A 17,796-nucleotide genomic window follows, 5' to 3' on the forward strand; every position below is an offset into this window, starting at 1 on the left:
ATTATGTTCATATATAATTATTCATAAAGTAAAGTAATTGACAACATTACTATTAAAAACTTCTAATCCTACTTGAAAAGTATGGTATCATTATGTAATTTTTAAAACATTATTTTAATTTTTTATATAAAAAAATTTTATTTTAAAATATAAAAAAAAACAAAAATAATTTAGGGAAGGACTATAAAGGTTAAACCCAAGCGGGTTGATGCTTGAAAAAAAGATAACCCAAATGAGTTTAAGCGTGCAAAGCCAGACCTGTTTGCACCTTTTATTTTATTTTAAAAAAGTGTTCATATAGGCAGGTGATATGTCCACTACAACAAATTCAGGTCATCTTTAGTGATCATAAAATTAAGGTCAGAGTTTTTGGATCTTCAAAACCAAAATTTTAACATGTTTTCATATAAAAACACTTGTAGAAAAACATATTAAAAACCTCAACAACTCCATTTCCAACCCCATAACATATTCTAAATATTCTAATTAATCTGAAAACTTCAAGTTAAACTGAATCAAAATAAACTTTCTAGATTCTGACATATTTTTTCACCGTGATTAAATGACCAAACCCCTTTAATTGAACTCACCTCTTTTAGATGAACCCATTAACTCCAAGGTTGATGTTTTTTAATGATCAGAATGTGACCAATTCAGACTTTTTCTCTCATCTCTAAACTTTCAGGGACCAAATCATGTTTTGTATATAAAAAAAATATAATAATAAAAATAAAAATACATGGCATGATTTAGCAATTTTTTTAATACCAAAATTAAAAAAATTCTTTTTGCATGTATTTTTGGATTTAATAACAAGTTTATTTAATCCATGAAAACTTGACCTATATTTCAAAAACATAAAAAAAAATTCAATCTAATTATTTTAATTTCAAGGATTACAAACTTATACGTAAGAAGTATTCCCAGTATTAAAAGAAACAAATACAAAAATATATTTGGGTGACCAACTTTTAACCAATAGACAGAGAAACAATTAGAAAAACACAGTAATGACGTAGGGATCAAACAAATAAACAATGCAGCTTACCTTAGATAAGATGTATTAGGGGTGATATTATCCTTTCTATACACAATCAATCTCTTTTTCCAGACTTTGAAGACCAATTAAGATTTTTAGTGATCAAAATACTTGGTGGCGACTTCAAACAATTAGGGAGGATGATTGCTCCACATTGGGCTATGTGGCGTCCGTGTCCAACCCCTTGTTGGGTCAGGGACGCAACCGTGCCTAACTCCATGTTGGGCTATGACGTGTCCGTCCCTGACCATTCTTAGGTATGGTCACAAGATGAATCCAACTCCTCCTAGACTCAGTGTGTGAGTTGAACCCAACACCCCTCAGGTTTAGTGCATAGCTGAAAGGTAACTCCATACTAAGCCTCCTATACTCTACCCCTCCTACGTTCTATGAAGCAGGTCAAGTAAGATAATATAAAAGAGAGCATGAATATACAGAAAGGGGTTTGAAACCTTATACTCCAAGACATAAACACATTTTCTGCTTCTTCTTCCTTAATTTTATATCCTCTTCCCCTTCCTCTTTTCTATCTTCATAAAAACTTATTAATACCTTCATTAATGTCTTTTTACTACACAAAAATACCTTATACTGACCTGATCTTCGGAGGGTCCCCCATCAATACCCCTAGGGGTCTTTAGGGGACTTTGTACAGGTATTTATTCAAGAAGAGATTCACACCCCCTGAGGAGTTCTATTAAAAACAAAGTTGATATAGTCTTAAAGTGAAGATTGTAGAACACACTGTGAATGATGTACAAAAATCTCTAGGAATAATTCCTTCTAGAATATTCCCTGTTAGTTTTGCAACCTCATCACATCCACGATTATTTGGAATATATTGTTGTCAAGTGAAGAAAATAGTAAAGTTTAATTAACTCCTTTTTCACTTCAATTACGAGTTTTTCTTTTGCACATTTAATGGCTAATTCTTGTGTTATTAGTTACAGCAACATATAATATTGGATAAAAATTAGGGTTTTTAATTTCTAATGCTATAGTCATATATTATAAGGAAATAAATAGAGAAAACACTTATAATTTTTTAAAATTTTAAAATTCAATAATTTGATTAAAAAAATAATATTTCAAATGTTTATATAGAACTCGGATCTATTGAACAATCTGATAAAATTCATACCTAATCTAACAAATAGATATAAAGTTATAAAATTTTTTTCCCGTGAGATTGTGTTTAACATGTTTGAATATTTTTTACAAATTTTATCTTAAACATTTTATCCATAAACACATCCACAATACAACGATTTGATGTTATTAGTACTTTTATTAACCCAAAATATTCTTTTGGCTCTCTTGATGACCATAAAAAAATATCACCAAAAATGATGTTATGGTACAATATCATTAATAACAGTATCGTGAAAGTGTCGTCTAACCCGTAAAAAAGCTAGAACACGAACAGTTGAAAGGAAAAGAAAAAAGTTGAGAGAGATCCTTTTGATAAAATATACAAAGAAAAAAGGATCCTTGTATTGCTTCTGAAAACATGCTATCACAGTACAGCTCCTCTTCACTATTTATATGAACAAGAACTGGTGGGTAGAGACTGCCCGGAGAGAGTTTTTCTGGCTACAAAAATAAATAGCAACAACTAACACTCCGGTTCTAGATCTCTAAAAGGAACAAGAACACATGGAAGGGAAGTATGGTACGGTGTGTCACGATCGTTTTGCTATCAAAGACTTCATTACAATTGAAAACTTTGTTCATCTTTAATCATTCTTGAGTGCCCATGTACGAAAAATAACCTATAATACGTAGAAATATATAGAAAAGGAATTATAATTATGGAAGAATCCTGGACCATAATTAAGGAATCTCACCATCCTTGGAATTAAAACTGCTGAAAGTAACATTGGCCATGCTTACAAGTATTCTTTTAGCCCATCTTTGCATCATTGGAGATAATGGTTGGCATTAAAAAAAGGTTCTAAGCCACCGCCGGCTAGCTTTTCTAATAAAATATCACTCAACTATAAAATCGGAAAATAATAATAAAATTATTGATGAAAAATATTTCACTAATAATTTCTGATGAAAATAATAACTAAATATGTTTTGCCAGTAATGTTTTTATGAAATTACTAATGTTGTTTTAATTAGCCAATAAAATTGTTAACTAATAACATTGATCTATCAATAATGTTGTTGATAATTAATATCCCGACGAGTATCAACCATAAATTAAAACTCATAAAAAAATTTAGTTGGCTTTTAGTAAATTTTTGATAGTATTATATGCAACCACACAAGGAAAAAAATATGGCTCTTAAAGAGTCGACGAGTTATTGAGTGTTAAACTATACAACCAGGTAGTTTATCCTCAATATAAACCTTAATTAATTTCTTAGTTTTAAATGGGTGGAATTTTTAGTTATATAGGTAATTTATTAGTCATTGAACAAACATATTGTATTTAAGAAAGTATTTCAAGTTTTATTTGCATAAAATATGATAAAATGGGAAAAATCAGAGTCTATTTATATGTTTAACAAGACTTCAACATATTGTATTAATGTAAAGAAAAATTAATAACCTTCAAATTAAAACTCAAACACTTTAATATGTTTGTCTCAACTTAAAAAGTTTAATTAAAATCCCTTTTAGTGTGGAAATTTTACAGCATGCTTCTCTGGGTTTTATTTTATTCTTTTTTTTCAAGTAGATGTTCCATGGATTTGCGATTACTTAACAAGGGTTATCGTCCTCTTTAAATTCCCATTCTATTTTTTCTCAGGGTTTGGTCTTGAGATTTTCTTAGTAAAAATCTCAAATTTTAACAGATGTACTTTTATATATATATATATATATATATATATATATATATATATATATATATATATATATATCCTTAATAGATATTATCATTTCAGTTACAGAACCTCAAATTTTTTTAGAAATCCTGAATATATCATGAACTGAACTAACTAATTAAATTTTTCATCAATCAATTTTTTTTCTTTTCTGTTCCCCTTGTATTGTCTCTTTTTTCAGCTCCATCTACTTGATGGGGCTACTTAATATATAATTCTCTTGTCTATTATAAAAAAAATATATATTATTATTGAATGTTTGTTTTTGTGTTACAAATTGTTTTTTAAAGTTTTTTTTTAAAAAAATTTACTCGAAAAATTATCAAAATAATTTTTTTAGATGTTTTTAGATAGTTTTGATTTGATATAAATAATAATAATAATAATAATAATAATAATAAATATTATTTTAATTAAAAAACACTTAAAAAAATCATGTATAAAAGTATCAAATATATAAATTAATTAATTTGACTGCAATTTTTTTTTTTTTAGTTTAACGGTAGTGTCCGGGCCAGTTTGTGCGTACCTCGACTAATCCCACGGGTCCTGAAGTTAACAACTATGTAAGCCTCCAGTGGTCATCATATAAACAATCACAGGGTTCGAACATAAAATTATAGAGAAAGCAAATCTCTTGATTCCAAACTCTTACTACTAAGCCACTACTTAGATGGATATTTGACTCCAGTTCTTGACTTGTTGCTGTGGTTGTTAAAGCAGAGCTACCGGCCCCTACAATTAATATCAGCTAATAATAGAGATGTCGTTCCCTCAAAGGAATAGACAAGTGAATGCAATCCAATGTCCAAATCATGACTCTATTTTACCTGTCAATCCTCACTACAATTACCTAAGAAAGAGGATGTCATGTTCAAACTTCCCAAGATCTGTTCACATAATGGCTAAGCTCAGCTCATACATAATAGGGCAGTTCTTGAGTTCGTTCTCTGTTGTGCGACTGTATTTTTAAAAAAAATTGATTTTTAAATTTTTTTTATTGATTTAATAAACTAATATTAAAAATGAGTTTAAAAAATAAAATAAAAATTATTTTAATATATTTTTAAATAAAAATACTCTAAAAAACTAACCATATCAAAATCTATTTGTCTTTACTTCGATGTATGTACGAACCTGCGGCTGGTAAGTAGAACAGTATGCTTGGAGGAGCTTCTTTCTTTAGTAGGGGTTTGATGTTTAGTCACTTGCTTAATTTACTGCAGCATTTATGTTCGCAACCAAATTCCATTAACCTCAACCACCAAGCATTTAATACGTTGCTCGTAAAACAAAAAATCTTCACCACTAATGCCTGCATATTTTCCCTATATAAACCCCACATCCTGGAACCCTAAAACTCACCCTTCAGCCAATAACAAGTGAAGCTTCTAATCTGCTAGCTCCAATAGATTCATCAACCATGGCAGGTCCGAGAGCCCTTCATTTAGTTTGCTTGGTTGTGTGCATCATGGTCATGACTGCATCCACCACTAAAGCAGCGATTTCATGTAATCAGGTGATTAACACCTTAACCCCTTGCATATCCTATGTAGTTGGCAATGGTGCACTGACAGGCAACTGCTGCAATGCGATCAGGGGCCTTAACAGTGCGGCCCGTACCACACCGGACCGTCAGAGCGTGTGTACGTGCTTGAAAAACACGGCTAGTCAATTCTCATACAATAGTCGTAATGTTGCTCTTGCTGCTGGACTTCCCGGCAAATGTGGTGTTAAACTTCCTTACAAGATTGACCCCTCTACTGACTGCAAAAGGTATGATTAACTAGATGCTTTATTATGGTATTCGATGTTTAATTTCCATTTTATTCATTAATCCTGATCGAGATTGAATTGGTTTTTTCTTAAAATAAAATTGTGCTATTGCAGTGTGAAGTAAAAGCTGAACATGGATTGATGCTGTTCAGTGTTTTGTCTACGGGGATCTACCGAGTTGTACGAGAATAAGTGGCTTCTACTTGATCATGAGGAAGTCTTCTGTTTAATTTCTAGTACCCTTTGTAGCTTGGTCTCCTATGTTGTGGGACGAGAATTAAGCAGATGTGCAGACTAAGAAAACTAGTTGTGTTGTGTATGCATCTACCTACTTTTATTATGAGTAAATTACTTTGGATATTCCATGGTTTAAGCGTTCTAATACTCTGGTTTCTATTTTTCAGAAAGTATAGCTTGCTTTTATATTTAAATGTGGTTGAAATTACATTTGACTTGAAAAAGATATTAAAAAATATGCCTTTTCAAACTAAATATAATTTTAAATGGGATCATAATTGCTTAATCTAACTATCCAGAAATTAATCCAATCGCAAGTTCGTAGTGAAGAGATTTTAATTGAGAAGGTATTTAAGCAACGACTTCTACGTTTGTGTTTTTTTTTTAATATACTAAAATAATATTTTTTTTATTTTGTGAAAAAAAATTAATATTAAAAAATTATTTTTTTATAAAACACGTTTCGAGATGCAATTGCAAACCACATCCTAATCTTCAATTATCTTTCCAAGTACAACCAATTAATTGGTTTCCTTGTCTCCACCGTCACCATGAATAACACAAGTCCTATCTCCTCAGAAAAAACTAAAAGATTTTCATAGAAAAACTACAGAGCGATGTGATTAGAGAGAAAACTCCAGTAATGAGAGAGAATGTGATGGTGATTGCCTGATTGGTGACGAGAAATGGGAGGCGGATGAAAAAAGCCCCACAGGCCCACAAACCCTATGAATAATATAATTCTCGCAACAAATTCTGAATTTAATCTAGGTATAGGTATAGGGTGTATTTGTTTTTGTATTTTAAAAGTTGTTTTTGTATTTTAAAAAAATTAAGATGTTTTTATTTTTTTATTTCAAATTAATAATTTTTTAGTATTTTTAAATCATTTTAATATACTGATATTAAAAATAATTTTTTAAAAAATAAAAAATATATTATTTTAACATATTTTTAAATGAAAAAATACTTTAAAAAATAACCACATCCGCTCTTTTAAATTTACATATTTTAGCATGCATGTGTTTTTTCTTAAAATAACATTTGTCAGCGTTTCCTTCGTGTTAGAAGCACCATGATAGATAAAATTTCCGACATAAATCATTGTTCTCCATACTAAGGATAAGTGTAGAATGTTTGTATCTATAGAATATCTCTGATATATATCATACAAGTCATTGAATTAGATAATAATATACAGAAATCAAATCTGAATTTGTGGTATAAATCTTTGAATTTAACTATGCTCCCAACAAATGGATACTGAAAGCGACAAAAATAACATGGCATTTATGACATGAGCCAGCAATCACTTGGAGTCCAGATCTGACCAGGAGAATACAAGATAATAAAGAGGAATGAGAGGCAAAAATATGGCATGGACCAACCATTATCATCATTTGCAGTCAGCAAAGGCAATTCCTGGCCATAAGACATCTGACTGGGAGGGATCGATGGCCCGTGTTATACTGCTGATTGATCTAAAAAAAAATTTCAATGTATAAAGATGTTAAGGTAACGGAAGTACTTTTACAAAAATAGAAGAAATTTTGATAGTCGAGTTATTGGTTTTATTGGGTGTAATAAGTTTAATTTAAATAAAACAAATAAAAAATACAACAATAGTAAATAAACTAGAAAAAAAATTAACATTGAAAAAAAAAAATTCGAGCAACGCTAATATTTTTAAAGAAGCAAGACAAATATGAGACCTGGGTCATTGATTTGACTTTATTCAATAAGCTTGGTTAATTTAACCATATAATTAAAAAAAACATCTATAGTGAATAAAGCAAAACAAAGAAGGAAAATAACTAGTTATAAAAAAATGAGTTATCAATATGCTAATGAGGAGAGGAAAGAAAAGTCCTATAAAAAATTCTATAAAAAAAGCTAAATTTAACAAAGAATAACAAATAAAAAGACTCGAAACCAGTGAAAAATCCTATAGAAAATAAATAAAAATATAAAAAATTTAATGTTGAAGGATAAAATAAAAAATATATATATCAATTTAAAACATTTGAAAAAGTAAAAAAAAAATAAAGATCAAATCTAATATGAAAAAAACTGAAGAATGATGAATTTGTAAATAAAAAATTAAAAGAATTTTTAAAACAATCTAAAAGAAAACAAATAGCAATTAAAAAATAAGAACCAAATATGACAGATAAAAAAATTAAAGGTAGATGAAATTGAAGAAAAAATCTAATTTTATAAACTATTTTAGATTAAAAAAATAATAATCAAATGAATAAAAATTAATTTTAAAAAAAATAAAATTGAAGAGTTGTTTTGAAAATCTTAAGAATCGAGCATGAAGAATTAAGGAGGAGAAGAAAAATAAAAAAAAATAAAAGATTATCAATATCAAACTAGAGATACGAATGCCATGCTGTCCAAGAATGAAGTTACCATTAAGATCATTTGAACACCACTCAGAAGAAACTGATTGGCCTTCAAATGAACTTATATGTGCTGTTGAATACGGTAGAAATAATCCAAGCTATGATGTGTGAATACTCATGTCAGTTATTGTTTTTTAAATAATATTTATATGTATTACATTAAACTTGTCTCTAAATCAATTTAATTATATAAAAAAAAGTCAGAATAAAAATACAAAAAACAGCTTGCTTGGTGAGGTTCTCTCCCCTGGAACTATAACTATGAGGAGATTATTTTAAAATCTCAAAATAATTGATAAGTAAAGAAAGTAAATAAGAATTATATAAAAATAACATTCTTCCTTTCAACTAGTTGCTTAAACATCCCTTATAGGCGAAATGATCGAATATATTAACTTTCTTTCTTTCAACCTTATAGTTGCTTGGGGAGAAAATTCTCTTTTGTAGGATTAACTTCACATTAGAAACCATCACCTTTTTTTTCTCTTTTTATATAACATCTTTCTCTTGCTTATTTTTTTTTATTAAAAAAATATTTATTAAACAAAGTTAGTTCCTCGTTTAAGAATATTTTTTCTTTTGTACAAAGGAAAGAAGAAAAACACTAAAAGCCCCCTATAGTAGATATAGTAGAGGCAGACATTAAGAGCCTGTTTAGAAACGCGGGTAACCCGTGTTTTCAAAAAAATTAATTTTTTTTGCTAAAAATTAATATTGTTTTTGCTAAAAATTAATTTTTTTTATGTTTTGGATCGTTTTGATGTGCTGATCTCAAAAATAATTTTTAAAAAATAAAAAAAATATATTATTTTGATGTATTTCAGCACAAAAAACACTTTAAAAACCAACTGCAACCACACTCCCAAACAGACCAGTAACTAGAAGCAGCATCATTATCCCTACCAAAGAAGAATTCTAGATTTGCATTACAACAATTTTTGTTTGGAAATGTATTAAAATAATATTTTTTAATTTTAAAAAAATTATTTTTAATATCAGCACATCAAAATGATCTAATTAAAAACACCAAAAAAATATTAATTTGAAATAAAAAAAATTTAAAAAAATTATTTTTTTTCAAAAATATTTTTAAAACGTAAAAACAAACATATCATTAAGCTTAACGTTTGAGATTATGCATTAAGCTAATAGAATTTATACAGATTATCCACTTGTAAGTAAAATTTTGGCGTATTGGAATTAAAGTGAACATATTTATGAGGGTTGAAAAGCCTCCCATGGGGGCCTATTTTTCATAAAAAGTTAATCGTGGTGCAATTAAAATAAAATCTTACTAAAATTAAAGGGATTGGAATGATAATCTGATCAAAATGAGAAAAGGAAGGTTCTAAACAGCCAAAAAAACCCGCTTGAATTAATTAGATTAATTTGTTATAATTGTCAAAATCAAAACTCACAATGCCCCTTCTCTTCTTCTTCTTTTTTTAAGTTTATTTTTTAAGGTAAGTGATCAGAAATTTTATAGGAACCTTTTTTTAAGATTAATAAATTTTATTTCACGTTTTTATCTCAAATAATTAAATTCGTATATTACCATATAGTTATGCGAATACCCTATAAATATATTTTAAGTAAACTCCTCCCCATTTTTCTCATTCTCATCAAAGAGATCAAATAAGTAAACTTCCATTTCTTCATTTGGCTGTCTCGGGGTGCCGACATAATTCGCCACTCGTCTTACCACATTCTCGTTGTACGCCATTGCATTAGCCACACTTGCTGCCTCGCCGCCACCAGTTGCCCACCCTGTTTCTGATACAACAATCTTAATCCCTTGAAATCCCTCTCTCTCCATTGCATACGCAAATGCATCAACGCTAGCATCCAAAAGATTAGCATACAAGAATCCACCATCTTGCGCTACGTTTTGGTTTCTAAACAAGGCATAATCTAATGATATATGTTCCTTATTGTTTATATAGCTTATGTAAGGATTGTTAAAAAACCATTTCAATTCAATAGTTTAAACTGTTAGTTGAGATTTTAAGATATGATTTATATTATTATTTAACACACTCCCTCAAGTGAAAGCTTTTTGGTCTTCAAACTTACACAGACTCACATTACCTTGTGCTTAATTTTTATCAAATAAATAGGGATGGTGAGATTCGAACTCGTGACCGCTTGGTCATCAAGGTTTTGATATCATGTCAAATAACCATTTCAATTCAATAGCTTAAGTTATTAGTTGAGATTTCAGGATATAATTTATATTATTATGATAAACATTGACCATGAAAGGAGATCCAGTGTCATGTAGAAATTTCATAAGAGGGATCATAACAGAATGGAGATAAGGGTCAAATGCTGTAGATGATGGAGGGTATGAAAGAGAGAGCACAGATGCCGCTTGAGGTGATGATAACTTAATACTTGTTACTAGATTTAGCATTTGTAGTGCTTGGTAAAGATTCATCATGGCAGGAACTAATAAGGAGTGTAGAATGGATCTTTGAGAAAGACTTCGTTTCCAACAGCAATGTATTTGACTTGGGCAGTGGGGATATTTGAGAAAATATTGGATTGAAGCCATTCAAGAGAGAAGTTGAGGGTGCCAGTGGCAAGAGAAGGGAGATCTTCATTAGGAATGTCAACCATGACATTGATTCCAGTCCCAGACAAAGATTTTAACGTTGTTGCATCAATATCAAAGATGCGAACGTTAGTGATGCCATTAGCTGTACATCTCCACGGCTTTGCCTCTTTCTTTCATGGCTTCTGGTGAACTAGCTCCTCTTTAAATTGAACTAGGCCTCAAGAACTCATTTCTCTTCTTTATGTTTCAAGAACTAGCTGGCTAGGGTGTTAAAAAGGGAGCTTAGAATTAATTAAAGAGCTTGCTAGAGAGGGGGGAAGAGGGACAGCAGAGGGGAGGGTTGTGGTTTTTCAAGAAGCCAGGCTCGATGACATCAGAGAGTGTAAGAGAAGGATTACACACAGACGCTCCAGACGCGGGATGCGGGGAATTAGCAGCTCTCAGCAAACCGGTGGCGCAAACACATTTTATATGGGACTTGTGTTATTCATCACCATCACATTCCCTCTCATTACTGGAGCTTTTCTCTCTAATCAGTAATCACATCGCTCAGTGGTTTTTCTATGAAAATCTTTTATTTTTTTCTGAGGAGATAGGACTTGTGTTATTCATGGTGACGGTGGAGACAAGGGAAACCAATTAATTGGTTGTATTTGAAAAGATAATTGAAGATTAGGATGTGGTTTGCAATTGCATCTCAAGTTTTATAAAAAAATAATTTTTACAAAATAAAAAAAAATTATTTTAATATATTTCAAAAAAAAAAAAACACAAACACAAACGTACGTAGAAGTCGTTGCTTAAATGCCTTCTCAATTAAAATCTCTTTACTACGAACTTGCGATTGGATTAATTTCTGGATAGTTAGATTAAGCAATTATGATCCCATGCATGTACGTACGTCTGCATAAAACAGAAAAGGTTGGCTCCCTTTTCATTGTCTATCTATGTGAATTTTATTTGATGTTTGACGAAAGGATTAAATGTTGTGGAAGGGTTCGACAGTACTGTAAGGGCAATTAATTTAAGCTTTGAAAAATTAACCCCCACAATGTTAATGGTATATAATTTGTATTTATATAAATTTGATTTTCGATTAAGGTTTGGTGCTTGTTTGTCTAAGAGGTAATGTGATATTTCAAATTATATTTAGTTTGGAAAGGCATATTTTTTAATATTTTTTCAAGTCAAACATAATTTCAACCACATTTAAATATAAAAGCAAGCTATACTTTCTGAAAAATAGAAACCAGAGTACTATTAGAACGCTTAAACCATGGAATATCCAAAGTAATTTACTCATAATAATAAAAGGACGTAGATGCATACACAACACAACTAGTTTTCTTAGTCCTGCACATCTGCTTAATTCTCGTCATACAACATAGTAGACCAAGCTACAAAGGGTACTAGAAATTAAACAGAAGACTTCCTCATGATCAAGTAGAAGCCACTTATTCTCGTAGTAGATCCCCGTAGACCAAACAGTACTGAACAGCATCAATCCATGATCAGCTTTTACTTCACACTGCAACAGCACAAATGTTTTTAAGAAAAAACCAATACAATCTCGATCAGGATTAATGAATGAAATGGAAATTAAACATCGAATACCATAATAAAACATCTAGTTAATCATACCTTTTGCAGTCAGTAGAGGGGTCAATCTTGTAAGGAAGTTTAACACCACATTTTCCGGGAAGTCCAGCAGCAAGAGCAACATTACGACTATTGTATGAGAATTGACTAGCCGTGTTTTTCAAGCATGTACACACGCTCTGGCGGTCCGGTGTGGTACGGGCCGCACTGTTAAGGCCCCTGATCCCATTGCAGCAGTTGTCTGTCAGTGCCCCATTGCCGACTACATAGGATATGCAAGGGGTTAAGGTGTTAATCACCTGATTACATGAAATCGCTGCTTTAGTGGTGGATGCAGTCATGACCATGATGCACACAACCAAGCAAACTAAATGAAGGGCTCTCGGACCTGCCATGATTGATGAATCTATTGGAGATAGCAGATTAGAAGCTTCACTTGTTATTGGCTGAAGGGTGAGTTTTAGGGCTCCAGGATGTGGTGTTTATATAGGGAAAATGTGCAGGCATTAGTGGTGAAGATTTTGTGTTTTACGAGCAACATATTAAATGCTTGGTGGTTGAGGTTAATGGAATTTGGTTGCGAACATAAATGCTGCAGTAAATTAAGCAAGTGACTAAACATCAAACCCCAACTATCACCATGGGCAGATTAAAGAAAGAAGCTACTCCAAGCATACTGTTCTACTTACCAGCCACAGGTTCGTACATACATCGAAGTAAAGACAAATAGATTTTGATATGGTTAGTTTTTTTAGAGTATTTTTTCTTAAAAATATATTAAATTTATTTTTATTTTATTTTTTAAACTCATTTTTAGTATTGGTATATTAAAACATTAAATGTTTTTTAAAAAATCAATTTTCTTTTTAAAGTACAGTCGCACAACAGAACAAACTCAAGAAGTGCCCTTTTATGTATGAGCTGAGTTTAGCCATTATGTGAAGAGATCTTAGGAAGTTAATTTGAACATGACATCCTCTTTCTAAGGTAATTGTAGTGCGGATTGAGAGGTAAAATAGAGTCATAATTTGAACATTGGATTGCATTCACTTGTCTATTCCTTTGAGGGAACTACATCTCCATTATTAGCTGATATTAATTGTAGGGGCTGGTAGCTCTGCTTTAACAACCATAATCAAAACACATTTTATATGGGTCCACATCAACAGTAAAGTGAGTTTTATCATTACCAAACAGTATCTTTGGGCTTATCTAATCATGCATCCTTCAAGAAATGGAAAACTTTACTCTCATATATATATTCTGCATATCAACATACTCTTGGCTCAATACTGTTAATTAAGTAGGGATTAATTGGAGTGGGTTATTAATTAAAGGAAGAATACATTGCAAAATGGGATTGATAATTCCATTCATCTCATGGAATTGGATGTATGACTACCTTTCCTGTTGCTCGGTTTGTTTCAATGTAAGAGAAGGCCTCTGCGACCTGAGAAAATGTGAACGGGCCTTTAGGATCAACCACTGGCTTTATCTTTCCACTCTCCAAGTAAGGGTTTAGTGTCTTCAAAGTATTCCCATTGGAAGTGACCACAAATCTAAAACCAGGGGGTGTGACTGCACCAGTTAAGGCCACCACACTGCCCCCTTCTTTCACAACCTTCACTGCCTTGTCGCATTGTCCTGTCATTTTGGAACAAAAGATCGTTACTTTCATTAAATTAACTGTGGCAATCAAACCTAGAAGTGTAACAAGGAAAGAACATGGTTTAGTTACATATGTCTAGTAATGAAATAAGTTGTAGTCTTGGAAATGAAAGCATGCTAAGTTGCCAAGCCATGCATTGAAATTACTATGAACTCATGGTGCTCAAATTAAAAAAAAAAAAAAAAGGTTAAGGAGTAAGTTTAGTTTGGCCCAAATTCAGAGTAATTTTGGGTAAATACTTAGCAGGAAAAAAGAAATTATAATCCCTTTTTGAAACAATCATTTAGTGTTAAAACTTACCAATGGCATCATACACTACATCAAACTTTTCTGGCAAATCTTCAAAGTTCTCTTTAGTGTAGTCAATAGCCAAATCAGCCCCCAAACTCTTGAGCAACTCCAATTTTCCAGTGCTTGAAGTAGCTGCGATTCTTGAAGCACCAAACACATGTTTTGCTAGCTGCAAGAGAATAGAAATAAATAAAAAAAGATTGAAAAGAGAATCTCTAATAAAGGTACGTAAAACCACTAATTATATGAAAATTGTTATTATTATTATTTATTATTATTATTATTATTATTATTATTATTATTAAGATTTGCTCCTGGATCAGAGTTGGTATCATATAGAGCTTGAATTATGTTAGCTCAATCATGTACTTAAAGTGATAAGCAGGTGAAAAAGGGAGATCATTTGTTGAATGTAGAACAATAACCTAAACTGATTAGCCAGGAGGGTTTTGTGGTATGCTCAAGCCTCAAATTACAGGTTTTCACCATTGTTAATCAAACTACTTGATTGCTATTTGACAGGATGTTGTTAAGAATGGAGATAAATTAGGCTCAAATCCAACTGCAAATCAAGCTGGAAATATGATTTTTGCTTACTATAGCATACCTGAATCACAAGGCTTCCAACACCACCAGCACCATTCAAAACAAGAATAGATTTACCAGCAGAAAAGCCAGTCCTCTCCAGACCCTCATATGCGGTTTCAATTGCGAGAGGAAGACCAGCAGCTTGTATAAAATCCAGATTCTTAGGTTTCAGGGCCAATAACTTCTCTTCAACAGCAGTGTATTCTGCCAAAGAGCCGAATTGTTTTGGTCCTTCCAATGCCTTTTCGTTTATGTTTCCATATACTGCATCACCCTCCTTCAGTTCCTTCACTTGATTGCCAACTTTTACCACCACTCCGGCAACATCATATCCAGGAACAGTCTAAAAAGTGAACACCCTTTTTATTAAGAATTGATTACTGCAAATCAGTCTTGCATGGCTACAAAAATATATTCAACGTGGTGATAAAGTGCAACAAAAACCAGTGTTATTATACCAATCTCAGGGTTGACTCGTCACAAGGCTTGAGTCAAAGACCAGGCGGGTTAACTCAAAAAAACCTTTGTTGAAGGTCAAAATAGTATTGTTTTGAAAAAAAATAATTTAAAAAGTTAACTGGTTTTTAATCAAGTCGACCAGGATGTGGATCAATCCAGATTTTTGATATGATCAACTCCTCTCTTGTTTATTGTGAAACTTGGCTCGGGCCGAGCCCTGGCTCAACTTGCCAGTCTAAACCGTGTTTAATAATCTTGCATAAAATACAAAATATTCTTATATTTGGCTTCAAAGATTTCATAATTTTGTCAATTTGGCTCAATTTAGTAGAGAACAAAAATGGTACTAAGGTACCCAATTTCACTAATTTTTTACTCTTAATTATCTCAGTATTTCTTTCCGTTTCTTGAACATTACATTATCTATCAGCAGATCAAACATGCAAAGTCATTTCTTGATGGTCTACCTACGGTCTACACAATTTCTCAGATAATTATTAATAAATTAAGAAAACTCCACTAAACAGAAAGAAAAGATTGGAAATTTGAAGCCATGTCTTCCCTAATGAGAAATTCAAGCTAAAGCAAGGAATGAAGCTGGCAATGAAGGTAAGGTACAAGGGGCTGGAAGCCTGAGTTTGATAATGACTACTTTGGCAATAAAGAGAGGGAAAGGAGTGAAAGAAAAACAGAGTGATCGAGAGGCAAGAGATGTACCGGAAGGGGAGAATCAGTGGCCTTGAACTTGCCCTGTCTTCGCTTGGCATCAACGGGGTTGAGAGCAGCAGCAACAACTTTGATCAGAACCTGGTCTTCTTTCACTTCAGGCACTGAAACTTTATCATCAAATTTCAAAACTTCCACGCCCCCATATTCTCCATATACGCACGCCTTCATTTCAGAAGGTATGGAGGACACTTTGGTGGCTTCAGCTGCTGCTTGGGATTGAGAACTTGCAGAAACTCTTAGAGGAATGTGAGAGGGTGAACAAGTATGCTTAACAAGAGCGGTTTTCTTTGCCGGGAAAGTGAGGGAAAATCTGAGAGAAAATGAATTGGAGGAGATGCGAGGGTGAAGGGTTGTGAGTTTGGGTACAGCGGTTGTCATTGTGGTTTCCATATTCCCAACCTTATCTCTCGTCTCCTTGCAGTCTTTATATACTACTAGCTAGGCTTTTGTGTGAAAACTTTCAGGAATTTTCTCAACCATAAGATCCTCCTACAATGTCAGCCGTCCAAAATAAAAAGACTATCGAGACAAAAAAAAAAATCAGGTTTGTTGCTTTGTGAGGTTGTGGACATGGGAGGACATGTAAAGTTTCCATGATAATGTGACTCAAGCATGTGGCAGGGTCCCTTCCAAATCCACATTCAACTGCAGGTCACAGACAAGTCTAGCTCTTGCAAGTCGTCATTGAGGAAGACTAACAAGGCATTCCAATCGATGTTGTCTGTGTTCAACAATCCTCAGTTGTTTCCATTTGAAGGATTGTCAACTAAATGAGCCATGCCAGTGGGATCCTGGCACACAAATACAGATAAACATGGAGAAATCGTAGCTTGAGTTTATATGGTTGTGGACTCCATCACCACCAGAGGACCATTTGAATACAAGGTAAACCAGAGGTTTGTTTCCACAGCCTCAGCAATGGCACCTTGTCAAATCTTTTTTTAAATCACCAAAATCAGAAGTTTAGAACATATGTCCTGTAATATTAGAACAAAGAGAAGTAAAATATTTACCAGAATCCTTGTTTTCATGTGAAGATTAAGATCAAACTGAGACTTGGAATCATAATAAAGATCACAAAGACAAGAAATCTAGTGCTTTAAAAATGTTAGTAAAAAGGGCAAGTGACAATTTTCCTTGCTATTTATTGGCATTGAAGGCATTATCTTCTTCAAGAACAGGGCAATTCATAAAGAGACAAACTGACTTAATTCCTCAATCTGTCAAGTTTATTAGTGAGAACATGACCTCAAAATTAATCCAGAAATTATAAAGAAATAAATTAGATAAAATACAAAACAATTCATTTTCTAGGAATCAAAATAGATATTAGCTATGCTAGTTAGAATATAATTTTGATTTTAAAAAAATAATTTTTTTCATTTCTTAAAATCTTAATGGTTGAGTAACTTTGAGCAATCTCTTGTTATATTTTTTGTATAACTCAGGGGTATTAAAAAATATAATTATGTAACTTTGAATAGAAAAACTTGATAAAACAATATGCTAACAATTTAATATTTTGTAAGAAATTAATAGAAACAATTAGATAACGTAGAGAAATATTGGAGACTTGTTTACCATACAAGGACATATTTAGCCATTTA

At 32.0% G+C, this 17,796-nt stretch overlaps 3 protein-coding genes and 1 pseudogene across 3 annotated transcripts; 1 reads left to right on the forward strand and 3 right to left on the reverse strand.

The window, feature by feature from the left end:
• Positions 1 to 5,220: 5,220 nt before the first annotated feature.
• LOC7482588 (non-specific lipid-transfer protein 1) lies at positions 5,221 to 6,034 on the forward strand. The gene is made up of 2 exons (XM_024587527.2): positions 5,221 to 5,652; positions 5,767 to 6,034. The coding sequence occupies exons 1-2, from the start codon at positions 5,300 to 5,302 to the stop codon at positions 5,774 to 5,776; spliced, it is 363 nt and encodes a 120-aa protein (XP_024443295.1). The 5' UTR covers positions 5,221 to 5,299; the 3' UTR covers positions 5,777 to 6,034.
• Positions 6,035 to 9,885: 3,851 nt separating this feature from the next.
• On the reverse strand, positions 9,886 to 11,792 carry LOC112324490 (glucan endo-1,3-beta-glucosidase-like; annotated as a pseudogene).
• A 344-nt stretch (positions 11,793 to 12,136) lies between these two features.
• Positions 12,137 to 12,936, reverse strand: LOC7472470 (non-specific lipid-transfer protein 1). Its single transcript, XM_002323631.4, has 2 exons — positions 12,496 to 12,936; positions 12,137 to 12,382 (listed from the first exon to the last, which is right to left on the reverse strand). The coding sequence occupies exons 1-2, from the start codon at positions 12,846 to 12,848 to the stop codon at positions 12,373 to 12,375; spliced, it is 363 nt and encodes a 120-aa protein (XP_002323667.1). The 5' UTR covers positions 12,849 to 12,936; the 3' UTR covers positions 12,137 to 12,372.
• A 743-nt stretch (positions 12,937 to 13,679) lies between these two features.
• Positions 13,680 to 16,603, reverse strand: LOC7472471 (2-methylene-furan-3-one reductase). The gene is made up of 4 exons (XM_002323632.4): positions 16,178 to 16,603; positions 15,021 to 15,344; positions 14,423 to 14,582; positions 13,680 to 14,097 (listed from the first exon to the last, which is right to left on the reverse strand). Exons 1-4 carry the CDS (start codon positions 16,577 to 16,579, stop codon positions 13,832 to 13,834), a joined length of 1,152 nt encoding a protein of 383 aa, XP_002323668.3. The 5' UTR covers positions 16,580 to 16,603; the 3' UTR covers positions 13,680 to 13,831.
• Between the last annotated feature and the right edge of the window lie 1,193 nt (positions 16,604 to 17,796).

This window comes from Populus trichocarpa, chromosome 16 (genome assembly GCF_000002775.5).
Source record: "Populus trichocarpa isolate Nisqually-1 chromosome 16, P.trichocarpa_v4.1, whole genome shotgun sequence".
Taxonomy (NCBI): Eukaryota; Viridiplantae; Streptophyta; class Magnoliopsida; order Malpighiales; family Salicaceae; genus Populus; species Populus trichocarpa.